Genomic DNA, 27966 nt, shown 5'->3' on the forward strand with positions numbered 1-27966 from the left:
CAACGCTTGGTGCTTCCTGGCTTGTAGATCCATCATTCTAATTTCTGCCTGCATCTTCACATCGCCTTCTCCACTGTGTGTCTGCGTCTCTGGGTCCAAATTGCCCTCTTCTTCTAAAGATACTAGCCGTATTAGATTAGAGTCTACTTTTCCCCGGGATGACCTCACTTAACATTATTACACCTGCAAAACCCAATCTCCAAATAAGGTCACAGTCACAGGTTCTGGGTGGACAGGAGTTATCAGCGGACACTATTCAACCTACTACAGTAACTGATACCAATGAGAAATAATTATTGTTTATAGATAGGCAAATTCTGTCCTATTCAGAAGAGCTTCAATTGACTTCTTGCCCAGCCACCTTGGAAAACCAGTTTTGCCTGAATTTGCACAATCATTTCCATATTCCTGATCTAGAAACACATCTGCTCTTCAGCTTCTCTTTAAATTGGATGGAACACCTGCCTGCTTCCTTCATTTATGAAAGAAAATCTTTAATAAGCATTCATTTTTGTATCTGTAAGCGAGTCATGATTGTCCTTCGTTTTTTTTTTTCAATTATCTTTTAATAGTGAAAAGGGGAGGAAACAGGAAGCACAAGGGAATTCCCTTCCCTCCTCATGGGCCAGGGCCAGGTCTTAGCAAAGTGTGGCAGAAGGGCGAAGGTATCCTGAGCAACCTTGACCTCCTCCTCAATACCTGCTCCAGGCTGGGTGTGGTGTCATCCCAGCGCTTTGGGAGGTCGAGGCAGGAGGATCCCATGAGGCCAGGAGTTCCAGACCAGCCTAGGCAACGCAGTGAGACCTCCTCTGTACAACAAATAAAAAATTAGCCAGGCGTGGTGCTGCATGCCCGTAATCCCAGCTACTTGAGAGGCTGATGCGGGAGGATGCTTGAGCCCAGGAGGTGGAGGCTGCAGTGAGCTGTGATTGTGCCACTGTTCTTCAGCCTGGGCCAACACACACACACACACACACACACATGCACGCACACACGAAATGAACAAATCTGCTCTAATCTCCCAGTTCATCTTCTTGGGTTCTACGTCCTTCATCTCAAGTGGTTTGGGTCCTCACTTGGGGCCTGAGTCAAAGACTTTCTCCTGAATCGAACCCCCCATCCCCCATCCAAACGCTCACCGTCCCCCATCCAAACGCTCACCGTCCCCCATCCAAACGCTCACCGTCCCCATGGCTCCTCTGTGAGCCACAGTTGGAGATGTCTGACCCCTTTTTTCCGCCACACTCCCCCAGCACGCTGCTGCTGACCCAATTTCACCACTGCTCAGTGTGACTTCTAGTAATGAATAATAATTAGACTCTGCGTCTGTGTTCCTTCCCTTGCTTCATCCCGTGTAGCCTCTGAACTCATGTGATATGGAAACCTTTTTCTTTTTCTCTTTTTTGAGATGGGGTCTTACCATGTTGGCCAGGATGGTTTCAAACCCCTGATCTCAGGTGATCCACCTGCCTCGGCCTCCCAAAGTGCTGGGATTACAGGCATGAGCCACCGCGCCTGGCCAAAACCTTTCTTTTTTCTTAAACAATTTCGTCCTCTGGCATACCAACATAGAGATAGATAGAAAGCTCTGTAAATTGAGAAACTTTTCAAATAAATCATTATTTGTCTTTTTTGTCATTTATTTTTTTGAAATGGGCAAATTATTTGTTTAAAATGTGTCTTATTTGTACAGTTTTTCTTATTTGTCTCTTTAGTAGGCGATTTTTCCTAAGTTTTCAAAAGTATTTCAAAGATCTATGGAGCCAGGTATGGTGGCTTGCACCCGCAGTCCCAGCTACTCAGGAGGCCGAGGCAAGAGGATTGCTTGAGCCCAGGAGTTCGAGGCCAGCCTAGGCAACATAATGAGACCCTAAAACAAACAAACAAACAAACACAAAGCACAGGAACAACAAAGAGATACAAGAAAACTTTGAGAGGTGACGGGTATGTTTATCACCTCGGTTATGGTAACATGAGGATGTTTATATGGCCAGACTCACCAAGTTGTTTATATTAATTAGGTACAGTTTTTCATATACCAATTATGCATCAATAAAGCTGGAAAAATATATAAATAATTCTACTTATATAGAAATAATTATAAGCATATAAAAGACAGTTGAAAGCTGGGTGTGGTGACTCATGCCTGTAATCCCAGCACTTTGGGAGGCCAAGGTGGGCAGATCACGAGGTCAGGAGATTGAGACCATCCTGGATAACATGGTGAAACCCCGTCTCTACTACAAATACAAAAAATTAGCCGGTCTTGGTGGCATGCGCCTGTAATCCTAGCACTTTGGGAGGCCTAGGCAGGTGGATCCTGAGGTCAGGAGTTCAAGGTCAGCCTGGCCAATATGGTGAAACCTGGTCTCTACTAAAAATACAAAAATTAGCTGGGCATGGTGGTGCACACTTGTAATCCCAGTTACTGAGGAGGCTGAGGCAGAAGAATGGCTTGAACCCAGGAGGCGGAGGTTGCAGTGAGCCAAGATCGAGCCATTGCACTCCAGCCTGGGCGACAGAGCGAGACTCCGTCTCAAAAAAAAAAAAGTCTGCAGATGTGTGTGTTAGCATGTGTGTTGTTATTATGTGTGTTACCATGTGTGTTGTTACCATGTGTTGCCATGTGGGTTAGCGTGTGTGTTGTTAACATGTCAGCATGTGTTAGAATGTATTAGTATGTATGTTGTTAGTGTGTGTTAACATGTGTTGTTAGCATGTGTGCCAGCATGCATATCATGTGTGTTAGTGTGTGCACCAGCGTGTGTTATCATGTGTGTTGTTAGTGTGTGCTAGCATGTGTGTTGTTGGCATGTGTGGTGGCATGTGTGGAGCATGTGTGTTGTTAGCATGTGTGCCAGCATGTGTTAGCATGTGTGTTAAGTGTGCACCCGCATGTGTTAGCATGTGTGTTGTTAGTGTGTTGTTAGCATGTGTGTTGGTTTGCTAGGGCTGCCATAACAAAGTCTCAGAAACCAGGTATCTTAAAGCAATAGAAATGAGCAGTCTCACCGCCCTAAAGGCTAGAAGTTTGCAATCAAGGTATCTGCAGGGCAATGCAGGGGAGACTCCTTCCTGCCTCTTCCCACCTCTGGCGGCTCTCGGCAATCCTTGGTGTTCATTAGCTTCAAGCGGCATCACGTCAACCTCTGCCTGCATCTTCACACGTTCACACGGCCTTCTTTCTGTGTGTCTCTCTCATTCGCCTCCTCCTTCTTCTTCTCCTTCTCCTTCTCTTCTTCTTCTGACAGAGTTTCATTCTTGTCATCCAGGCTGGAGTGCAATGGCACGATCTCAGCTCACTGCAACTTCTGCCTCCCAGGTTCAAGCGATTCTCCTGCCTCAGCCTCCCAAGCAGCTGGGATTACAGGCCCCCATCACCACACCAGGCTAGTTTTGTATTTTTAGTAGATTTGGTCTTTCCCCATGTTGGTCAGGCTGCCCTTGAACTCTTGACCTCAGGTGATCCACCTGCCTCGGCCTCCTAAAGTGCTGGGATTACAGGCGTGAGCCACCGCGCCCCTCCCAAAGTGCTGGGATTACAGGTGTGAGCCACCGCGCCCCTCCCAAAGTGCTGGGATTACAGGCGTGAGCCACCGCGCCCCTCCCAAAGTGCTAGGATTACAGGCGTGAGCCACCGCACCCCGCCTTGCTTAGGTCCTTGCTTGCTTTCTGACTTCAGGGCTGGGAAGCAGCCACTCTGGTGGGAAAGATTAGCCCCTCCCATAGGAGAGACTGGCAGGAAATGGAGAAACCTTCCAGAAAAGGGAGAAGTCAATGGGTTTTCCAGGTGTTATGGTGAAAGGAGCTGGCAACTCGAGACCAGGCCTGTGGTTGCAGAAATCTGTGAGGTTCTGGAAACGCTTCCATGCTTGTTATATTTGTGCTCCTGTCCTGGGCCACAAGGAAAGAAGGCAGTCAGAGTGGAGGTGGCTGCATCCTACTACACAGCTAGAGAAGGGCTCAGGCGTGGCTGAGGAAGGAGGAAGTGCTGGAGGAAAAGGTCCCCGCAGCTGCTGAGACGCTGGACGGCGGCCCTGGTCTTGGCCGGGGGTGGGGGGTGGCCCCAAGCTGACTCTGCAGTGCCTCACCGTTTGGCACCTGGGGCATTGGAGGTGTGGACATGATATTGATGACCTCTCTGCCTGAGCCCTTCACCATCTTTCTCTGCTGCCATTTTTAATCTTCCAGTATTGCACCCAGCTCTCAAGTGGCTGGTACCCTTGCCAAGCTGCCATTGGCTTCTCCAGTGTGTCTTCTGGACTCTGGTATGATTCGAGGCTGCATGGAGCTGGGAGGACCCCACACGGCCCCAGGACACTTCAGCTGGAGAAGCGATGAGCTACGCTCTACCCACAACAGCAGGAAGGCCAACCCCAATGCTTACGCAATGCTTCTTATGTGCCAGGCACTGTTTTAAGAATTTTACATAAATTAGCTTATTTAATCCTCACAAAAAAACTCTGAGAGAGGCTTTATTCTCACTCCCAGCTTTATAGTTAGGAAAATAACCCTTTATTGAAGGGTTGCAAACATTCAGAAAAATCTCAAGTGTATGACTTGAGCATGAAGCATAAAGAGGTTAGACAGTAGCTGAAAGACTATTCTACTTGTCAAGAGAAGCTCATGCATTTCCTGAGCCTGGGGTGTCAAAATGACCCCCAGAAAAAGCCCATCTGAAAGCCAGTGCTTTTGTTTATTTGAGACAGAGCTTCACTCTTGTCACCCAGGCTGAAGTGCTGTGGCGTGATCTCTGCTCACTGCAACCTCTGCCTCCTGGGTTCAAGTGATTCTCCTATCTCAGCCTCCCAAATAGCTGGGATTACAGGTGCGTGCCACCATGCCCAGCTAATTTTTGTATTTTTAGTAGAGACAAGGTTTCACTCTTTTAGCAAGGCTGGTCTCAAACTCCTGACCTGCCCGCCTCAGCCTCCCAAAGTGCTGGGATTATAGGTGTGAGCCATAAGACCAGTGTTTATTTCTGATCTTGTGGTCTGGGAGCTAACGAGCACCTTCTTCATCATCAGTGGCACTCTCCGGACTAAAACATGCAGCAGTAGGTCTGAGGACACATGGGGTGGGCATTCCTAACCAGTGATCTGGCTCTGGGGAATTTGGGGTAAACAATGATATGAATCATAGTCAAGCTCAAGATCCAACAAGAAATGACTGAACTGTGAGTAGTACTACAAAGGATCCGATCCTGAAGTCCAACGGGCTGCTTGGAATCCCTTCCCTGAGGGGGTCTGGAACTGGGCCGAGGCCTTCCCCTCAGGGAGCAGGGCTAGGAATTCCATTCTCAGCGAGAGGCTGGAGGGCCCGGGGCACTAGCACAGAGGTGATTCCCAGGAGGGTCTTACAGGGGAGGGCCTACGGGAATCGAGGGCATTTCCGGGATGGGGAGAGAGCTGGGGCAGTGGGTTTAGCTTCCTTCCATATTTACTCAGGGCTAATTCATAACAATAGCTAATAGTAAGTGAGTGCTTGCTCAGTTACAGGCTCCACACTAGGTGTTTCTCATGCGTTGCTTTTCTCTGTCTTCCATTACACCTTATGAGGCAGGTGTGGTATTCCTGGAGAGGGATAAATAACTTACCCAACCTAAAAAGAGCTGAGTTTTTTTTTTTTTTTTTTTTTTAAAAAGGACTGGGCATGGTGGCTCATGGCTATTATCCCAGCACTTTGAGAGGTCCAGGCAGGAGGACTCTCTACCAAAAAAAATAATAATAATTATTGAAGGGTTGCAAACATTCGGAAAAGTCTTGTGTCTAGATTGATGAAACTATGTTAAAATGACTTCATCAGGACAACAGATAGGACATTCCTAGTGCCCCCCAAACCTCTCTTGTCGGTAAGATCTTTTAGGCCACCTGACTGCACCATCAATGGCATGATGACCTCTGTGACCTGCACGTACACTCCAGATGAGTTCCTAGAACTAGAAAGTCTGAAGGAACTGGAAGACCACAAAAGGAGAAGAAAGGATCAACCCCTGCACCACCTAATTAACTTTGAGACATTCTTCTGTTGTTCTTTATTCCTGCCTCAACTGATAAGGCAACCGGACTTTGTAACTGACCTTGGTCAACTCCAGGCCCTACTGGCCCCTCCCAGCTTGCAAAAACTGCCTGAACTGTAACTTCTGTAACTTTCCACTTCCTACCCCAAACCTATCAAAACGACTCCCATCCCACCATCCTCCGCTGACTCTCTTTGGATTCAGCCCACCCACACCCCAGTGAATAAACAGCCATGTTGCTCACACAAAGCCTGTTTGGGGGGTCTCTTCATTCAGAGTGTGCGTTTCAACATTGTCCCCTTCCGAATCACTACCCCCTCTTTCTCCCCAAAGATAGACACTACCCTGATTTCCCAACACTGGCTATTAGTTCAGCCTGACTTCTCGGCTTTCTATCAGTTGGACCGTACGGAATGTGCTCTTCCGTGCTTGGTTCCTTTTGGTCAACGCTACGTGGGCGACGCTCCTGTGTGTTGTTGCCGGCAGCTCACCTGCTTTCACTGCTGTACGGTGCTGCATTGACGGATGTACCACAACTGCTCTATCCAACCTACTGTCGGGGAACATTTGTTTCCTCTCTTTCTGTTTTTTTGTTTTTCTTTTCTTTTTTTTTTACTTAAGACAATGGCCTTCAGTTTCATCCACGTTGCTGCAAAAGTTATGATTTTATTCTTTTTTAGTTGAACAAGTAAATCTTCGGGAGATAAAATTGACAATGGGATGACTTCTTTTTTTTTTTTACATTTTTAAAAAAAATTTATTTTACTTTAGGTGCATACTATATCTGGCATTTCTCCCCATGTTATCCCTCCCAATCCTCCCCTCCCTCTCCACCCCCCCACTGTCTCTCCCCTACCCCCGCAACTGCCCCCAGTGTGTGATGCTCCTCTCCCTGAGTCCATGTGTTCTCGTTGTTCAACACCCACCTGTTAGTGAGAACATATGGTGTTTGCTTTTCTGTTCTTGTGTCAGTTTGCTGAGAATGACGGTTTCCAGATTCATCCAAGTCCCTACAAAGGACATGAACTCATCGTTTTTTATGGCTGCCTAGTATTCCATGGTGTATATGTGCCACATTTTCTTTGTCCAGTCTATCATTGATGGGCATTTGGGTTGTTCTTTTTCTTTTTTTTTGAGAAGGCGTCTCTCTCTGTTGCCAGGCTCGAGTGCAGTGGTGCAATCTGGGCTCACTGTTTCAAGTGATTCTCCTGCCTCAGCCTCCCGCGTAGCTGGGACTACAGGCGCACACCATCACGCACGCTCAGCTAATTTTTGTACTTTTAGTTGAGACCGAGTTTCACCATGTTGGCCAGCATGGTCTCGATCTCCTCACCTCGTGATCCGCCCTCCTCAGCCTCCCAAAGTGCTGGGATTACAGGCGTGAGCCACCGTACCTGGCCAACATTCTATATTTCTAGCTACTGAGTCTGGCATCTCTACCCACTGGGAAGCCTTCTACCCACCGTGGGTAAGAGTGATCCCAGTTCAGGGGGTGGAATTAAACGTGTGCATGATGGACAGTGGCCCCCCGTGGCCCTCTGATTGTGCAGTGATGTCTGGGAAGTCTGAGAATCAAGTCAGGGTGGAGTGAACTGGACGGATGGATGAGAGGCTGGGTTGGTGGGAAAGTGCAAGAGGAAGAAGTCGTGGGAAGAAGCTGCCAGGTGTTGGAGGCAGCGTGAGCGAAGCAGAGGGAGGGGCCCCCACAGAGTGCCCAAAGCAAGGGTCCCTGGAGTGCTGGAGTGGGGAAGAGGAAGCGTGTTCAGCTGAAGATATCATTAGGGCTTAGGAAAAAAGGACTTAAAAAAATACACTGATCGAGTCAGACACCTTCTTCAAAGCCTGGATGATCTGAACCTAAGGGATAGGTGAGATTTGGTTCCATTCCTCTGACAACATGGGGAAGGGCAATTTGGGCCCCAGAATCTGGAACTTAAAGAGAGAGAGTAGAGATTGAGTTGAGGTGCAGTAAAAAAATCATACGTAAGAGAGAGAAAGAGGCTGGACACAGGGATCACATCTGTGTTCCCTGCACTTAGGGAGGCCGAGGCGATCACCTGAGGTCAGGAGTTCAAGACCAGCTGGTCAACATGGTGAAACGCTGTCTCTACTATAAACATAAAAATTATCTGGGTGTGGTAGTGGGCGCCTGTAATCCCAGCTACTTGGGAGGCTGAGGCAGGAGAATCGTTTGAACCCAGAGGCAGAGGTTGCAGTGAACCGAGATTGTGCCACTGCACTCCAGCCTGGTCAATTAGAGTAAAATTCTGTCAAAAAAAAAAAAAAAAGAAAAGAAAAGAGAGAGAGAGAAAGAATTCTTTTTTTTTTTTTTTTTTAGATGGGGTCTTGCTCTGTCGCCAGGATGGAGTGCAGTGGCACAATCTCTGCTCACTGCAACCTCTGCCTCCCGGGTTCCAGCGATTCCTCTGCCTCAGCATCCCAAGTAGCTGGGACTATAGGCATGCACCACCACGCCAGGCTAGTTTTTTATATTTTAGTAGCGATGGGGTTTTACCACGTTGGCCAGGATAGTCTTGATCTCTTGACCTCGTGATCCACCCGCCTCAGACTCCCAAGAGGCTAGGATTACAGGTGTAAGCCACCATGCCTAGCCAGAAAGAATTCTTCTATGAAGTCAGAACTGGCTCTGTGCTCTGTCCTCTGAGGCGTGTGTCTGTGTGTGTGTGTGTGTGTGCGCGCGCGTACCAAGTCCCACACTGAAGCACTTCTGTTGAGAGGACCTGTGTGGGGTGGGGAGGGAAATCCCACTAGCCCCTATGCGACAGCCACAGTCAGAATGCCAACAGCCAGCTTCCCCTGTGCCCCACCCCCATCATCCTGATGCGCGCGTGCGCACACACACATTGTTAGGCTCTAAAGAAGACTGCAACGGGTTGAGCGACTGACTTTTATCTGCTCTTTCTGTTGTATTCAACTAGTCAGCAAGAGTTAGCCTTTGTCCACCCACCCTGCCTTGTGTTTGGGTCCTGAAGACTCCAGTCTGGTCTCCTCCCCTCAACAGACTATGCTTTCTGCTCCTGTTCTTTTTGGTGACATCCACCTCTTCGGCAACCCCTTCCCACCCTTGCAGTTGGAGCGCTCTGTAGCTGCACACCCTGTGAACAGGCTGCACACACAGGCATCTCATCAGTATGAATAACCGTAACCAGGACCGCGCCGGCTCCTCTTCTCTCTCTCCCAATGCCTGCAGTGGTGTCTGGACTACATATGAAAGCGATAAATCAGTACTTAGGAGATACTATTGAGGAAAACATTTGCAAGGGCTGGGAGGGGAAGAGGTCTATGCCAACAGAGACCAGAAGCCAGGTCTCAAAGGGGGCCAAGCCCTGAGGAGGGCGTTCTGGCAGGTCCTGGCTGTTGACACAGGGAACGTGTGCATGAGTCACGGGCGGGGGGGCTCTGAGGAGGAAATCCATGGCAAAATGTGCATATTGAGAAGCAGAGTGTGCATCTGCCGCACTCAGAAGCCAGTTGACTGAATAACTCCAGATTAGGAGGGAGAATAGAATTTGGGAATTTTTATCATTATAAACTTGAGATAGTTTTGGTTCTAAAAATAAAATACCAAAATGTTCTGGTGAATTGAGAAAATCTATACCCCATGCCTATCCAGCCATGGAACCAGGGGCAGTTGTATTCAAGGGCAAAAAAAAAAAGCATGCTAGTGAAAAGTAGTAAACACGGGTGCAGTGGCTTGCACCTGTAATCCCAGCGCTTTGGGAGGCCAAGCAGGAGGATCACTTGAGCCCAGGAGTTCAAAACCAGCCTAGGCAACATAGAGAGACCCTATCTCTACAAAAAATAAAAAAGTTAGCCGAGTATGATGATGCATGCCTGTGGTCCCAGCTACTTGGGAGGCTGAGATGGGAGGATTGCTTGAGCCCAGGAGTTGGAGACTGCAGTGAGTTATAACTGTATCACTGCATCCCAGTCTGGGCGATAGAGCAAGACCCTGAAAGAAAGAAAGAAAGAAAGAAAGAAAGAAGGAAAGAAAGAAAGAGAGAGAAGGCCGGGCATAGTGGTTCACGCCTGTAATCCCAGCACTTTGGGAGGCCGAGGTGGATGGATCACGAGATCAAGAGATCGAGACCATCCTGGCCAACACGGTGAAACCCTGTCTCTACTAAAAACACAAAAATTAGCTGGGTGTGGTGGTGCACGCCTATAGTCCCAGCTACTCCGGAGGCTGAGGCAGGAGAATTACTTGAATCCAGCAGGTGGAGGTTGCAGTGAGCCGAGATCACGCCACTGCACTCCAGACTAGCGCCTGGCAACCAAGCAAGACTCTGTCTCAATTAAAAAAAAAAAAAAAGAGAGAGAGAGAGAGAGAGAAAAGGCCAGGCAGGGTGGCTCACACCTGCAGTCCCAGCACTTTGGGAGGCTGAAGTGGGCAGATCACCTGAGGTCAGGAGTTTGAGACCAGCCTGGCCAACATGGTGAAAACCGTCTCTACTAAAAATACAAAAATTAGCAGGGTGTGGTGGTGCGCCCCTGTAATCCCAGATACTTGGGAGGCTGAGACAGGGGAAGCACTTGAACCAAGGAGGCAGAGGTTGCAGTGAGCTGAGATGGTGCCACTACATTCCAACCTGGGAGACAAAACAAGATTCCATCTCCAAAGAAAAAAAAAATGTAAAGTAGTAACCATCAGCTCCACTGCAGTCCACGTGTTAGGAGCATGGATTTTGTTGCCACACACTTTGTGCCAGGGTTGAGCTGAGCTTTGGCACTGCTAAGCACATTGCTTCCGGGGTAGGTAAGTGGAGTGGGTGGTTTTAGGTTTAGGGTCACAGGAGAGCGGGGCTGGCTCAGCCATCCCTCCTTCACTTAGTCATTGAACATGTTTCCCAGGCACTTAGGGCCTCGAGGTGCTTTAGGATACCACAGGGAACAGTCTCTGCTCCGGAGAATTCACAGTCCTCAGCCTTCCCCCTTTGCAAAGCTGTGAGCAGAACTCCAGGCTCCTCCCCCTTCCTGTGGCCTCAGGACTGCCAGGGGCGAGGAGTATGGGGACCCCTATTTTCCAGCTCTGTTAACAGTGCTAGGTTGACCACAGTATGGACAGCTGAAGGCAACCCAGAGGACCGTGTCTGTATTTTCTGGAGATGATCAGTGTTCAGGCAAAGTATGGGGCTCATGTAGTCATCGAATATGGCTCAGAGCTGGAAATGTCCACTGAATTTCACAGGAAAGAAACCCTTGTGGGATCCTTGGGGAAGCCAGGGACAGTGGGATGCGCGGGACAGGAGCAGATGGCAGCAATTCAAAGAGCAACAAGAGGAAATGAAAGTAAAGATGTTACCTTCTTTTAAAATATTTTATTTTATTTTATTTTTTGAGACAGGGTGTTGCTCTGTTACCCAGGTTGGAGTGCAGCGGTGTGATCATAGTTCACTATAGCCTCGACCTCTCAGGTTCAAGCTATCCTCCTTCCTCAGCCTCCCAAGTAGCTGGATGACAGGCGCAGCCCCCATGCCCGGCTGACGCTGCCTTCTTATTGTATAAAGCATAATGTCTGGGGGTTTTCCCAAGAAGCGTGGATTGCTTTTGTAATTTGCAATGATATGTATATACATACGTTAAATGAAGAAATGGAAGATGGAAAGTGCAGCTTGTGCAGATCTGTCTTGTAGAAGGTTCAGCTGTGAGCTGAGCTGGTGGCGCGGCGCGGGAGCGTGCGGTGGCGTAGAGTCTGCTGTGGAGATTTGAGTGGGCTGTGGATGCAGAAGCAGGTGCCACGCCATGACAGGAGGACCTCAGGAAGGGTGGGAGGATCCAGAGTCCCTGGGAAGGAGGGCTCAGGGTTCAGCTGCAGGGGAGGGGCCCCTTCTGCGTTACCAGAGATAAGAATGACAAGGTCAGGGATGCAGATGGCTGCGCCTCCTGCCATGCCGTCCCTGCTCAGCCTGAATTCTCCCTGCCTCTAACTTTGTCCCCATGTGCATATTTTGACCTGAAACCGATCCAAGAGAGAATAAGCTGAGTGACAAGGGTAAGCCAAACTGTGTGATTCACCACGGTAGTTTAAAATCCTGATTTAGGCTTTGCACTGCAGACTGAATTTATGCTCAGTTAGGGAGAGGGTGGGGTGGCAACTTGTAGACCTGGCATTAGGCACACTGTCCCCAGCTGAGAGTCGGGTGTGACACCCCGCCCCATCCCTCCTGCACACTGGTCCCAGCTGAGAGCCGCGGGACGCTCCCGTCCCTCCTGGTTCAAAAGGTGCTGCCTCTATTAGCACCGGCCCCCTTGCTCGGTGCCCCTGAAGTCTGAGTCTGGCAGTTACATGTGCTCAGCCATGAATCCAGCTTTACAGAGGGCTGCTGATCCTCAGAAGCGGACACAGAATCTGAATATTCCCCTGGGTCCCACATCTACCTACCTGTGGCAGGAGGTTTTTTAAAAAAAAATCCTGAAGATACAAAGGCTTTGAGGTGTAAGAGGCTAAAGAAAGCTCAGGTTCCTGGGGATGAGCGGCTCTGTGCTGACCTTGTGTACCTTCAGAAGGCTCCAAAATGCAGCAGGGCCGGGTCTAGCAGGCATCGCCTTCTCTTGTTTAACACGTTTTCGGCCACAAAGGCAGAGAACTTCCTTAAAAGAAGCTGAAGTTCTGAAATGGTCACATGAATTGAGATGATAACAGGAAGGATCTAATTGCTGTCAATGGAATGGAGCAAGGCCCAAACAGTAACTAATCTCATTAATAGAGAGATTCAGAAATACACAGAGACCTTTCTGTACATTCCTAAGCTGATCAGAAAGGTAATCTGGCTCAGCGATTTCGCGGATTGACTTCAGGACACTCTAGGCTGCTCCCACGAGAATGAGAATCAACTTAGGGAAATGTGCAAAAACTCCGAAACAAGTCATTCTGGTTTTTAGAAACCTGAGTGTTTTAAAACTGTTTCTAAAAAACGAGTGACTAAGAGATGTCTTGTTCCCCACTCACTTCTACTCTCGTAGGCAGTGGGAGAGCTGGAGGAGCCTGTTACAAACCTCAGCTCGTGAGCATCTCCCAGCTCGGTCTTTTGAGAAGATGATTGAGAGGAAGGTGGTATTGGGAAAACAAAGCACCCAGCCTTCGTGAAGCCAAGCCTGAAAGTCACTCTCCAGCCCAGGCGGGCCCCAGACCCTCGTTTTCTTCTCTGGCGTCCAACTCCAAGGATTGGCCCAATTCCCTTTAACCATAGCTACCACTCAGCCCGCTGCCCCAAGAAAGCAGGGCCCACGCCTCCCTGGCACAGTTTCCCCTCCGCCACCCAAGGGAAGCAAGAGAGTCTTTTTCATTGTAATGAGCTGTATTTCTCTCACTATGAACAACAGGGGCTAAACAAATTAATAAATATGCTCAGCTTTTCCTTCTTGATTTGTGAGTTCTCTCTGCATTTTGGCTATCATCCTACCACTTGTCACAAGTGGCATAATTAATGTTTTTTTCCTGCAATTAATGTTTTTCCCCAATTAGCTTTTTCCTTTCTTTTTTGGGTGCTGGGATTACAGGCATAAGCCACCACGCCCAGCCGAGCTTTTTTTCTTAACCTGCTGTTTTGTTGAATTGAGTTTTAGTTGCTAGTAACAGAAACCAACTGTGGAAAGCTTTAGTCAATGACAATGAAAACGACAGCAGCAAAAGAAAAGATCAGACGGTTGTTACCTCACGAGATCACTTCAGATCAGTGTTGTCTTGCTCCCCTCCAAGAATTCACTCAGGAATTTGGTCATGTCATTTCTAGAACAGTATGAGATGAGAAGGATCTCTACAGCCTAGTCTTCCTATCTGAGATCGAGGTGTTGCATTCCAAGTCTCACTCATTGAGAACAATTTTTACACGTTATACTGGGGCTGAAAAAGCTCAAGCCACTTGAGGTGGGACATTTTCCTAATGAAATACCTGGACAAGGGTGCATTTGTGTACACTAAGGAAAATGCTGGAAATACCCTAAACAGCAAGAAAAGGAGATCGGTACCCCCACAGTTACAGACATTCAAAATCTAGAACTGTATCATTGTAACTTATCAGTGGCAAAGCCATAATTGGAACCAGTCTGTCTGACATCACTATCTGGTCTTTACCCCAAGCTGCTGCCTTTTTTTTTTTTTTTGAGACGGAGTCTTGCACTGTCGCCTGGGCTGGAGTGCAATGACTTGATATTGGCTCATTGCAACCTCTGCCTCCTGGGTTCACGTGATTTTCCTGCCTCAGCCTCCCAAGTACCTGGGATTACAGGCACACACCACCACACCCAGCTCTTTTTTTTTTTTTTTCCATTTTTAGTAGAGATGGGTTTTCACTATGTTGGCCAGACTGATCTTGAACTCCTGACCTTGTGATCCACCTGCCTTGGCCTCCCAAAGTGCTGGGATTGCAGGCATGAGCCACCGCACCTGGCCACTGCTGTCTTCTATATGCATACATAAATATATACGTACATATATATATATATTTTTTTTTTTTTTTGAGTCGGCGTTTTGCTCTTGTTGCCTAGGCTGGAGTGCAATGGTGCGACCTTGGCTCACCGAAACCTCCGCCTCCCGGGTTTAAGCGACTCTCCTGCCTCAGCTTCCCAAGTAGCTGGGATTACAGGTATGTGCCACCATGCATGACTAATCTTGTATTTTTAGTAGAGATGGGGTTTCTCTGTTAGTCAGGCTGGTCTCGAACTCCTGACCTCAGATGATCCACCTGCCTCGGCCTCCCAAAGTGCTGGGATTACAGGCGTGAGCCACCGTGTGCAGCCTTCTATACACATTTCTCATTCACTTCATGTGAGCCAGTTCTCTCTGCAAATAAGGCAACGAATCTGGAGAAGCAGCTCCTACAGAACAATTTACATCAAGGTGAATGGATACTTTGATTTTCGTAATAAAAGAAGTTAACACTGTTGCTAGACTCCAGACCATGTGGGAAGGTTTTAAACCACTCTCTGGGTCAGTCATCCATTTAGCCTTGGGAGATAGGAGCTGGTTATTTTATTTTTGGGGTGGATAGTCTCGCTGAGTGCAGTGGCGCAATCTCGGCTCACTGCAATCTCCACCTGCCAGGTTCAAGCTATTCTCTTGCCTCAGCCTCCCTAGTAGCGGTGACTACAGGTGTGCGCCACCACACCTGGCTAATTTTTTGTATTTTTAGTAGAGTCGGGGGTTTCACCATGTTGGCCAGGCTGGTCTCGAACTCCTGATCTCAGGTGATCTGCCCACCTCAGCCTCCCAAAGTGCTGGAGCTGGTTACTTTATGAAGACTGTGGTGCACTGTGTGCTCCACCATTAGGTTTTCCCTGCCTCCCTCCTTCCAAACCAAGGTGGGGCAGGCACTATCAGTGCATGCAGTTTTCTCTCTCTTCAAGATAAACACATTGCTTGTAATTTTGAAAGGCATGTTACAGAAATATAACTGAGGTAGTGCTGAATTTTTTTAAATGGTCCAAAGGCAAATTATTCAACTAAATGAACAAATTGTATAATTGCTATGCGTATCTTTCAAAATCATAACAAAATAATTTATTGGAACTCGACAGTTGGATAAAATGCAGTTTCTCAGAGTTTTTCTTTTTGTTTTGAGGTAGGGCTTACTGCAGTCTTGACCTCTCAGGCTCAGGTGATCCTCCCACCTCATCCTCCCAAGTAGCTGGCACTGCAGGCGCACACCACCATGCTAGGCTATTTTTTGTACTTTTTGCAGACATGGGGTTTCACCATGCTGTCCAGACTGGTCTTGAACTCCTGGGACTCAAGGGATCCGCTAGACTCAACCTCCCGAAGTGTTGGAATTACAGGCGTGAGCCTGGCCTCAGAATGCTATTAATTTAAAAGTTATCCTGAGTGAGTCGGCAGTTTTGATAAGCTTCTTTCTCCTTCCTATGCAGATTTTGTGCATATAATAAATGTTGGCTTTACTAAAAATGCCTATGCCTGGTTTTGTGTTTCTTTTAGCCCATCTTATAGAAATGTCCAGACTCTACTGTCTTTGTTGTAAAAGGAGAATATTTTATTTTTTACTTATTGTTTCTTCTTAGTGGTTTATTTTTAAAAGACAGGAAAATGATCAGCTTGCATCCTGAATCGGACCACAACGACATTTTAGCTTATATTTAAGGGGAAACACATTCAAATGCTATTTGGACTCAAATTTCTAAGAAAGAAAAGAAGGAACTGGTAAACTCTGAAGATAGAGCCTCAATTCCCTTGCTGAGTGATGCGGTCAACGAGTACCGCTTGCCTGTAGGGGCCCAGAAAAGGCTGTGTGGTGCTCCCCTCTCAGGGCTCAAGACTGTCTGTCAACCTGGGCCCTGGCGAGGCGCAGCGGGGGGCTCTTGCTGTAAAGTGACGTAGTGCTCTCCCAGGGAGGACAGTGGGTCCAGGAAACCCACTTCGGCCCTCAGGGGGCACTTGAACTTGTAAATACCCCAGGCCTTTGGAAACAACCCTCAACCTTGAAAGGGGAAATTCCCAGTGGGAATCGATGCAAACTGTGGTCAGTTACACAAAAAGGTTGAGGGTAAACCGTAATCTTGGGGCTATTTTTGCTTTCAGAAAGAATCCCGAGTAGAGAAGGAGGCCAGCGAAGCTCAGTTCGCTGCTTGCTCAGAGCCGCTCAGGTGCGAGGGCGTCATCACCGGGAATCGCTGTTCTTGGGCGCCCAACCCTCCGGGGCGCGCAGATGCCAGGGTCCTGGGAGGGTCCTGGGCCGGAACCAGGCCCTTCCGATCCTGCTGGAGTCACTGGAGGACCAGGCCACCAGGACAGCGGGTCAGGCCAGTGCGGTGTGACTCCGGGGCTGGAGCGCCTTCGCAGTTTACACCTGTACGCAGCCCACACCTCTCATGGCTGTTTTGGATGCGGTGCTCTCCTGCCCCTCAGCTTGCCCAGCGGCACGTGGGCCACAAGCCTTGTCCCTAGCGGCCGCGCCCGCCTAGCTGTGTTCACCTTGGGGCCGCTAGGGCCTACCACCGGTGGCACCAGGTGGACGCACTGTCAACATCAGGGAAAGGAAGGAAGGAAGGAGGCTAGAGGGACACAGAGCTGGTGGCCTCCGCAGCCTCTGACCTGCGGTGGGCGCGCGCGGACCACCGCGCCTTTGCGCACAGACTTTCCCCAGAGATTGGCTCACGACGTCTCCCACCCCGAAGTCAAGGGCTCCCCGTGGCAAATCCCCGCACGCCCTCCTCCTCTCCATCAGTCCGCGGCGCCTGGACAGATGGGGAGAGGACAAGGCCGGGATGGAGGGGCGCTGGGCCTGAACTGCCGCTGTCGCCCGCGGTCCTGCTCTTTTGGGCAGCCAGCCGCGGGGTCAACGCCCGGTCGCAAACTCCGGGGGTGAATCCGCAGATCCCAGCACGAGACACAGGCTCCTCGCCGCTGGGGCTCCAGCAGTCCGTTCCCAGCCAGAGGCTCCCCCGAGGTTCCGGGACACCCTAATCCCAAGCCCAGGGTCCCATGAACCCGCAAGCCACAGCCGGCCCGGGTTCCGCGTGTCCGGGGGACTCTGAGGATCGTCCTTCCCTCCGGACTGGGACTCCCCCACGGCAGCGGACAGCCCCGCAGCGCTCCCTGGCCCCGGTCCCAGGTGAACGGATCCACTCCCGCGCCCGCCTCCTCTGCCAGCCGAGCGAGCGCCCCGGGGATTCCCCGGCCTCAAATCGGCCGCGGCCGAGTAGAGTCCGCCCCAGAGCCTGGGATCCCCCCGAGGTGAGAAAATCCGTTCGGCGCCTCCGAAGCGGCGGGAGAAACTGGCCCCATCCCGGCCCGACGCCCTCGGCAGGAGCCGGCTCCAGGGGTCCGAGGTTCCCGAAGCTGGAGGCCGGCTCCGCCCCGGCGCTCCTCCGCCGCCACATCCGCCCCCATCCCGCGGGTCGGCGAAGTGGGGGTGCTGGGCCGCTTGCCACCCACGACTCGAGTTCGGCTTCTTTAGAGATTTTGCTTCTGCTTCTCTTGAGCGAGCTGTCCGCAGCTCTGGGGTAACGCTGCCAGGTGCCCCGTGCCGGTGCTCGGGAGAGCGGACTGCGCCTGCCTGGCTCTCAACTCTGGCTAGGAACGGGCCCCCCGGGAGGCCCCTGAGGAGGCCCCGGGGGAGGGCGTGTCGCCGCGCCCCGCCCCGCCCCGCCCCGCGCCGCCTCGGAAAGCCCCCGCGGTCCCGCCCACCCCAGGGACTCGCTCAGCCTCCGCTGACTTTTTTCGCTGAGCGCAGCCGCCTGGCGCCGGTTTCCGCCAGGCTGGAGCGCGCGGGCCACGGCTTCTCTGGGGACGCAGCAGCGAGAAGTGGGGACCTCGGCGCGCGCCCCGCGCCCAGCTCTCCCGGCCCGCGCCCCGGCCCCCGGCCCGCGCCCCGGCCGCAGGCATGGTGCTGCTGGCCGGGACCGGGCCGGAGGGCGGCGGGGCGCGCTGCATGACCCCGCCACCGCCGTCCCCACCGCGGGGCGCGCAGGTCGAGGAGGACCCCGCTGACTACGAAGAGTTTGAGGACTTCTCGAGTCTGCCCGACACCCGCAGCATCGCCTCGGACGACTCTTTCTACCCTTTCGAGGACGAGGAGGAGCAAGGCGTCGAGAGCGCGGAGAGCGTCCCGGAGGGCGTCCCGGAGGCGGCGAGCCTCCTGCGCGCCGCCTGCGCCAACGACGTGGGGCTCCTGCGGGCACTGGTGCGGCGCGGGGTGAGCGTCGAGGAGGCGCAGGAGACAGACCGCAACGGCCGGGTAAGCGGACGGCCCCGCAGGATCTGAGTCCCCCCACTGCCCCTGCTCCCCTCCTCCCCACCACATCCCCGATCCTCGCAGGTCCTGGCTCTGGACTGGTCCCTCGGTCACTCTGCAGCGCCCCGGAGCGCCTTTTCCTGGCTGTTAGGGAGCGCTGTGCGCGGGGAGCCCTGTGCGGCCTCTCTGTCCCAGGCTGGGGGACGCGGTGCGGGGAGGGGGCAGTTTAAAATGCCCGATGTGGCAGCGCAGCAGGAAACGCTGCCAGTCCGGCATCCTCACCGCGTCCCCTCCTCGTTTACTGGCCCCCAGGGACCTCCTGACTCAGAATTCGCGCTGGCGGCTACCGCTGCAATCCAAGATTGGCTTCTTGTGGGGTCTCTTCAACCCGGTCCCCTCCTGACCGTTACCTTTTCCCGGGCCCCTGGCAGGGCACCATTACTCCTGGCCTACAGGCGACAACCCCTCCTGCCAGCTCCGCATTTGTCCCCTGGGCCCCCCGCGCCACCCTTGCCCTAACACGCCAGGGCACAGATGGGCTCCTCCAGCCGCGATGATTTGGAAGCAACAGTTTCCTCCCTCCCCACGACTGCTTGGTCCCCTGCCCACCTGCACTGAGCCTTGCGGCCCGCGGGCTGCGACCAGCCAACCTGATCTCTGGCTCTTCTGTCTGCACGGTCACCTCCGCGAGCCAGTGCTAGCCAGGGCTCCCCAGAGGCAGGGCCTGGGAGAGCAGCAGAGCCGCGGGCCTTTTCCCCGGGTAGGGCAGGCCGCGTGGAGGGAGGCACAGGCTATCCATCGGTTATGACAAGACTCAGAGAAAGCAAGAGATGTTTAGAAAAGGAAAGAAAAAGTTGGCCTAAGAAGGCTTGAGAAGGACTGGCTGGTGGAACACACGCCACCGAGCAAAGAGCTTCGAGGGGAAACTGCAGATGTCCACGGGGGCCAAGTCCCCTTTAGTCTGTGCTCAGTGGGCAAATGACAGCGTTCTCACCTGACTTTTATACTCCCCAATGTCCATGGTATCTGCAGAGGCAGCCTAGCAGAAAAGCAAATGCTTTGCTCAGGAGCCTGCAGCTGACAGAAAACATATGCTTTGACTTGGGAACCCGGGTGACCTTGTGACTTTGGCTTATCCTGTAGTGGGTGGGGCAGGTGGTCTGGGCTGCGCTTAGATGAACGGGAAGCCCTCGAATGTCACTTTCCTCTTGTACTACCTTGCCCCTGTGATTCGGTTACCTCCCACCGGGTCCCTCTCACAACACGTGGGAATTCCAGATGAGATTTGGGTGGAGACACAGCCAAGCCGTATCGCATAGCATGTGAATTTGGAGGAAGGGTCTGTGCTTGTCACGTTAAGCAGTGAGACCTGAGGTGGGGTCCCCGTGGGTAGCATCACCTGGAGTCCTTCTTCTTGCAGTACCCCCTCCCCCAGCCCAGGCCACAGATGCCCTGGCTGGCATGTGATTAGGGCTTGGAGTCCTCCCGAGGTCCTAGGGGCTGTTTCTTGAGTCCTACATTCGGTTGAACTGTGAGTTTTCAGGCCCAGGTGTGTATGTCAGAAACCTTGCTTTCTGAAAGCTGGTATGGGGGCCAGCTTTAAAGGAACCCCCACCAAGTTCAAGTTCATAAAGGGATAGGTGGGGTAGGTCTCTCCCCCTGTCCTGGGCAGCCTGGTGTTCTCCAGTGGGCTGGAATGGGCACAGGAGGGGCCTGGCTTGCCCAATCCCCACTCCAGGGCACCACTGGGCTCAGCTTTGTATGGTATTTCCTTTAGGGGCAAAACATAAATGTTTGAAAACAGCAGAGAGGCAGAGGGGGCTGTGGCACAGGAGGCTAGCTCCAGCCTCTCAGCAGCTTTCTGCCTCGGGTTCGTGGTCTGTAAAACAGGAATAACGGCAGCCGCTGCCTCCTAGGATGTGAGCGTAAACTGGCTTAGTGCACACACGGCTCTGAGAAGGCCTGGCCCAGGCCTGCGTGTGCCGTCTTGTCTAGTTTCTCATTCACCTGCCTTCTTCTCTTGGCTTAGAAGAGCGCACCTTCCACTTTTAGTTCTGTTTTGTTTTGTCTTCTGCCAGGCAAGGCTTTTTCTCTCTCTGCTTTTCTTCCCCCTTGATTACAGCAGAAATGAAGACTTTTTTGTTACTCTGTGTCACATAAAATAATGATGTAGCCCGGACGTAGGCTGCTAACTTCAAGACCCCTGGATTCTTTCATCTTTGGATCAGACTGAGCATGGCCTGTGTTCTATTCTCTGGGGGGCCAGAGCAGGGAGTGAGGCAGGAGCCTCCATTCTTTTCATTAGCTTCTCAAGGCTGTTGATCAAACAGCCTCTATCTTCCTGAAAAACAGCTGAAAGAATCAATGTGGCAAAACCCAAATGCCCCGCTCTGTGGTAAATGGAGTGAGTCATTGCCAAAGTGTTTACCGAAGACCTACCGTGCTCCTGCTAGGTACTTTAGCAGACTCAAAGCTGAATCCAGCAGTCCCTGCCTTTGAGAGTCCTAGCGTTTTTGTTTTTTTTTTTTTTTTTGAGATGGAGTCTTTCTGTTGCCCAGGCTGGAGTGCAATGGCACAATCTTGGCTCACTGCAACTTCTGTTTCCTGGAGTCAAGTGATTCTCCTGCTTTAGCTGAGACTACAGGCGTGTGCCACGATGCCTGGCAGATTTTTTTGTATTTTTAGTAGAGTCGGAGTTTCACCATGTTAGCCAGGATGTTTTCGATCTCCTGACCTCATGATTCGCATGCTTCGGCCTCCCAAAGTCCTGTGTTTACAGGCGTGAGACCTAGGAAATTGGGAAGCAGACTGCTCTCCGCAGGACGGTGTCCAGACTCCTTGATGGCAGCAAGCTACCCTCTCACGGCCTGCAGGATCCTGTTTTAAGGGCACCTTCCCTGGGAGGCTTCTGTGTCCCCTTGTCCAAGCCTACAGAACCTGGAGCCGAGCAAGGAGAATGCAGGCATTCAGATATTGAGAGCTGAAATTATAAGTAGGATGGTCATTTAGAGAGCAGGTGACGTTTGAGCAGAGAAGGTATCTGGGGGAAATAGCAGTTAGAAGGAACTGCTTGTGCAAAGACCCTGGGGCGGGAACCTTGCTGGAGCCTGGTCTCCAAGCTTGTCATGATTAGTGACAGTGCAAACCTTAAAGAAGGCCTGAGAGCTTTGGTGCAGTTGGAGGGGTGATTGCATTAATGACAGAATACCAGCTCATGGGTACCACCCACAGCCGGCTTTCCGGGAGGAAAATATCTCTAAAGAAGTCTAAACTTTTCTGGGACGTGCTTGTTGAGCTGTTCATCTCCGTGCATTTAAGAAGGGAGCTTTGCCTGAGCTAACAGGCTTTCCATTTGGTCTGGGTAACTAAGGGTCAGATGTGTTTTGTTTAAGAAAATGCATTCTCTCCTGCCTCATGAGATCGGTAGAATGTTGGATGTGGCTCAGCACACCATTTTCGTTCTCAAATATTTATTGCTCTAAAAGCGTTGTGTGATTTAATATGCAACATGTAAATATTTGTCAGATAATTGCTCTGTAATATTCAAAGGCTGCTCCTGATGCCTCCTGGATTTATGGTTGTTTTGTTCGCTCTGACTTGAGGCAGTGAAAGCTACCATAATTCTTTTTCTGAATTCTTCTGTTGCACTCATTATCACCTGAAGTTCACCTTTATGGCCTTGGTGGCTCTTGAGATGACAGTGAAAACAAAGAAAGTGTTTCTGCTGTTTTAATTGTCACAGAAGGGCAGTGTAAATGTCAGGCAGCTCTTGGACTGAATTAGGCCCAAGTATGTGCTACATTTAAAATACTGTACTCCTGTCTTGATGGGATTCTGCTTCTGCATGTTTGTGTTTGTTGGTTTGGGTTTTTTTGTTTGTTTGTTTGTTTGTTTGTTTTTTTGAGATTGAGTTTTGCTCTGTCGCCAGGCTGGAGTGCAGTTGCAAGAACTCTGCTCACTGCAACCTTCGCCTCCCGGGTTCAAGTGATTCTCCTGCTTCAGCCTCCCGAGTAGCTGGGACTACAGGTACACACCACCACGCCTGGCTAATTTTTGTATTTTTAGTAGAGATGGTTTCACCATGTTGTCCAGGATGGTCTCTATCTCTTGACCTCGTGATCCACCCTCCTCGGCCTCCCAAAGTGCTGGGATTACTGGTGTGAGCCACCGAGCCTGGCCATATATCAGGACTTTATCTTTGAAATGTACTTGAGAGAATTTTGTGGGTTTTTAATTTTTTTAAATGGTTCAGAAAGATTTATAAACTTCAGAATTACTTTTCCCCTAAAATGAGAATTGAGTAATTGAAACAGCCCTCCATCTTTACTGGGTTTTGTGTGCACAAAAACGGGACTGATTAGCATAGAAAGTGACTTCTCTGGTTCTTGTTACTTACTATAGAAAGTGAATTCTGGCCTCAGGCCTCTGTGTGCTTGTGGAGGGCCTTCAAGCACAAGAGGGAGGTTTGCTTTGCTTCTTAGAAATGTATGTTAGGCCGGACACAGTGGCTCACGCCTGTAATCCCAGCACTTTGGGAGGCCGAGGCAGGCAGATCACTTGAGTTTAGGTGTTTGAGAACAGCCTGGGCAACATGGTGAAACCCTGTCTCTACAAAAAAATAGCTGGGCATGGTGGTGGATGCCTGTAGTCCCAGCTACTAGGGAGACTGAGGCAGGAGAATTGCTTAAGCCCAAGAGGTAGAGACTGTAGTGAGCTGAGATCACGCCACCGCACTTCAGCCTGGGTGACAGAATGAGGCCTGTGTTTGCAAATAAATAAATAAAGGTATGTATACTAGTATTTTAGTTTCATCTCTGAATTCTGAACTGTGGGAAAGGGCTTAGAAGGGTGAATTGAGCAGAACGCTAGACCGGGAGTTGGAGGGGCTGGAGTCGGAGGAGGAGTCAGCTGAAGTGGGCTTGGCAGCGGGCAGGCTGGCAGATATCTGCCTCTTCCTCTTCTACTCACCATGGTCGGGGCACTCTGGGTCTAGCAGCAGTAGAGAGAACCATGTGTTTTTTGTTTGTTTTGTTTTGAGATGGAGTCTCGCTCTGTCACCCAGGCTGGAGTACAGTGGTGCAGTCTCAGCTCACTGCAGCCTCCACCTCCCAGTTTCAAGTGATTCTCCTGCCTCAGCCTCCTGAGTAGCTGCGACTACAGGCACACGCTACCATGCCCGGCTAATTTTTGTGTTTTTAGTAGAGATGGGGTTTCACCATGTTGGCCAGGCTGGTCTCGAACTCCTGAGCTCAAGTGATCCATCCGCTTCGGCCTCCCAAAGTGCTGGGATTACAGGCATGAGCCCCTGTGCCTGGTCCCCATGTGTTTTTGATGTAAGTGTGGCCTCAGTCATCTGTGGCCACAATCATGCTGCCTAACAAATAACTACAAAACCTCACGGGTGTTTGCAACTGTAAATGTTTTGCTGGGCTGGCCTGGCTCAGCTGATCGAGGCTGGTTTTGCTCATTCATCTGCATTCAGCTGGTGGTCAGCTGCGAGTGGCTGGAGGAAAATGGTCTTAACTGCGACGACTCATTGCTGCTCCGTTTGGTCTCTCATCCTCCAGCAGGCTGGCCCGGCTTGTTTTCCATGGCAGGGGCAGGTTCCAGGAAAGGAGGCTGAGCAAATAGGGCCTCATGATGCTTCAGCTTGGCTGAGGTTCAGCGTCACTTCTCCTGTAGCCAGCCGCAAGGCCAAGCCCAGATTCAAGGGGCAGGAAAATAGACTCTTCTCAATGCAAAGTCACATAACAAGAGGTGTGGAGAGAGGAAGGGAGGTGAACTGTGGCCATTTTTGCAGTCCATCTGCCAGAATAAGAATGAGACTTTGACAGGAATTCCCTGATGAGCTCTCCCCTGGGGCATCTCTAGCTGAACATGAGGACTGCAGTGTGCTTAGAGCTTTTGAGCTAGGGCTGGGGAGCTGGGGAGCCCCTGGAGAAGAGCCTGAGGTCTGAAGGAGCCAGTAGGTTTGCAGGAGTTTTCTGGCTGATGCAGTGTGGCTGCTTTGTCAGGTATTTCTTCCTTATTTTATTTTATATTATTTTGAGATAGGGTCTCACTCTGTTGCCCAGGCTGGAGTGCAGTGGCACAATCCTGCGCCTTGACCTCCTGGGCACAAATAAGCCTCCCACCTCAGCCTCTTGAGTAGCTGGGACTATAGGTGCATACCACCACACCAGTCCAATTTTTATTTATTTTTTGTAGAGATAAGATCTTGTTATGTTGCCCAGGCTGGTCTCGAACTCCTGGCCTCAAGCAGTCTTCCTGCTTCGGCCTCCCAAGGCACTGGGATTTTAGGCATGAGCTACTATGCCTGGCCTCCTTTATTCATCTTAATGAGATTCTTTAACAACGTGACTCAACCATCTTTTTTTTTTTCGGTCAGGATTCATTAAAGAAGAGAAAACAGGCATTGAGTTTTAAAAAAATCCTTGATATAAGTGTGTTTGTGTTTATAATATTATAATGATAATTATTATTGGTCAGCCGCCAACATGAAAACAAGCAGAGCAGTTAGAATAATCCGCTTGAAGCTGAACTTCCGGTGCTGCTTTCCCTCATAGTCTGTGACTTCGCCCCGATCTTCAGTCTGAAATGGAGAAGGGGGCTCTGCTGTGTTTTGGTTTCTTATTTATTTTAAAATTTTATTTTTATTTTTAAATTAAATTAAATTTTATTTTATTTTTTGAGACTGAGTCTTGCTGTGTGTCACCCAGGCTGGAATGCAATGGTATGATCTTGGCTCACTGTAACCTCCGCCTCCTGGGTTCAAGAAATTCTCCTGCCTCAGCCTCCCGAGTAGCTGTGATTACAGGTGTCTGCCACCCCACCTAGCTAATTTTTGTATTTTTAGTGGAGGTGGGGTTTCACCATGTTGGCCAGGCTGGTCTCGAACTCCTGACCTTGTTATCTGACTGCCTGGGCCTCCCAAAGTGCTGGGATTACAGGCGTGAACCACTGTGCCTGGCCTTATTTATTTTTTTGAGACAGATCTTGCTCTGTTGCCCAGGCTGGAGTGCAGTGGTGCGATCTCAGTCCATTGCAACTTCCACCTCCCAGGTTCAAACGATTCTCCTGCCTCAGCCTCCTGAGTAGCTGGGACTATAGGCATGCACCATGATGCCCAGCTAAATTTTGAATTTTGAGTAGAGACAGGGTTTCACCATGTTGACCAGGCTGGTCTCAAACTCCTGACCTCAGGTGATCTGCCCGCCTTTGCGAGGCAAAGTGCTGGAATTACAGGCATGAGCCACCACGCCCGGCCTCTTATTTATTTGAGCCAACAGATGTCCACACTGGGGCTTGTGCCTGGACCCGAGTGTGCTTTTGTTTCCTAGTCCTGATCTCCAGCTCGATTTTTTAGATTAAGGAAATATCCATCACTTCAAGGGGTTAATAGTTTTCTGAAACATTAAAAAAACACAATTTGGATGAATTTAAACAACAACGACAAAGTTTGAAAAAATGTGAGTCCAGATTTCTGAGATGTTTTGCACCAGGTAGTCTCCCAAAGGTGCTGGTTCCCAGCTTGGACTGTACATTAGAACCATCTGGAAAGTTCTATAAAAATCTAAGTACCCAGTCCGTATCTCAGAATTAAGTGAGAATCTCAGGGTGAGATAAAGCATCAGTATTTTCTAAAGCTCCCAGAGTCATTCCAATGTGCAGCCAATATTGACAACCACTGGTGCAGACTCTTGAACTCAGAGTGGGGTCCTCAGACCTGGAGCAGGGGGTTCCCGCTGGGGAACTTGTTAGGAATGCAGAATCCCAGCCCTCCTCCACCACACCTGCCCAGTCAGGGCCTCCTTTTCAGCAAAACCGCCAGGGGCTTTGGAGGCAATGGAGGCTTTGAGAAGCCTTAGCTCGGAGCATCTCATTCGACCCTTGGAGCCCTGTGATGTGGGTGTGGGTGTCTGTGGTTAGTGGATGAAGTCGCAGGTTCAGGGATGTGCCATAGGTGCTCCCGTGGCGGAGCCAGGAGGTAGTTCCAGTGCAGTCTGAGTCTGAAACTTACCATCCCCACAACACATGGCTTCATCCACTGCCCAGGCCACAGCGTTTGCATCAGGCAGCCCTATCTGGGCCTGTTCCCCAAGTGGACACTGGAATGAGACTTGTCTTTCCTTGTCTCAGAAAAAGTGTGCCACTATGAATGCATTTACCACCCTTCACTGGCACCTCTGCTGAGCACAGTTACGCCTGCCTCTTCCTGGGCTGCCTATGCCTCTAGCAGCTGGAAGGTCCCTTGCCGGAGGTGTGGGTCCTAATTCAAGAGCCAGATAAGCATCCCAGAAACAGAGGCCAGAGAGAAATGCTTCATTCTTCAATCCCATCCCATCAGATGACTACTTCTGGTCTGAGTGTCTTCAGACCTGACATAAATATGCCTCTGGAAGCATATATTGTAGTTTCTCTGTTCCTTTGAAATTGCTCTCAAAGACCACACTCCAATTCAGTCAGTTGCCGCTGAGCCAACTCTGACATGGGATTTCACTTCCACTTCAATTTCTGTATCTATGACGAGTAGAAATAAGTAAAATTCACCTTCAACTGTCCTTTATATTTTATTTATTTATTTTTGAGATAGAGTGTCAATCTGTCACCCAGGCTGGAGTGCAGTGTTATAATCTCAGCTCACTGCAACATCCGCCTCCTGGGTTCAAGCAATTCTCCTGCCTCAGCCTCCCAAGTAGCTGGGATTACAGATGCCTGCCACCATGCCTGGCTAATTTTTGTATTTTTAGTAGAGAAGGGGTTTCACCAGGTTGGCCAGACTGGTCTCAAACTCCTGACCTCGTGATCGACCCACCTCGGCCTCCAAAGTGGTGGGATTACAGGTGTGAGCCACCGCACCTGGCCAACTGTCCTTTAAATTCAGGCACATCATTTTAAAATAATCTCTTCCATTTCTTTTATAGACACACATACTGTATTAGTCTGTTTTCACACTGCTATAAAGAACTGCCTGGGACTGGGTAATTCATAAGAAAAGAGGTATAATTGGCTCACAGTTCCACATGGCTGGGGAGGCCTCAGGAAATTTACAGTCAAGGCAAAAGGCGAAGGGGAAACAAGGCATGTCTTACATGGCAGCAGGAGAGACAGCGAGCGAGGAGGGACGTGCCACATGAAAACCATCAGCTCTTGTGAGATGGTTCTCACTATCGTGAGAACAGCAAGGGGGAAATCCAACTCCGTGAGCCAATTGGCTCCCACCAGGCCCCCCTCTGATAT

The 27966-nt window shown here is 50.4% G+C and overlaps 1 protein-coding gene across 1 annotated transcript in view; it reads left to right on the forward strand.

Annotated features, from left to right (window-relative positions):
* Window positions 1-18375: 18375 nt before the first annotated feature.
* ANKRD33B (ankyrin repeat domain 33B) overlaps window positions 18376-27966 on the forward strand; it is an 87427-nt gene continuing 77836 nt past the window's right edge. The window contains exon 1 of the mRNA XM_021675375.2: window positions 18376-18729. Within this exon, the coding sequence (XP_021531050.2) occupies window positions 18376-18729 (354 nt within the window). The remainder of the gene's footprint in view (window positions 18730-27966) is intronic.

The sequence above is a fragment of the Aotus nancymaae genome, unplaced genomic scaffold (assembly GCF_030222135.1).
Source record: "Aotus nancymaae isolate 86718 unplaced genomic scaffold, 86718_ANA_hifiasm-v0.15.2.pri h1tg000014l, whole genome shotgun sequence".
Classification (NCBI taxonomy): domain Eukaryota; kingdom Metazoa; phylum Chordata; class Mammalia; order Primates; family Aotidae; genus Aotus; species Aotus nancymaae.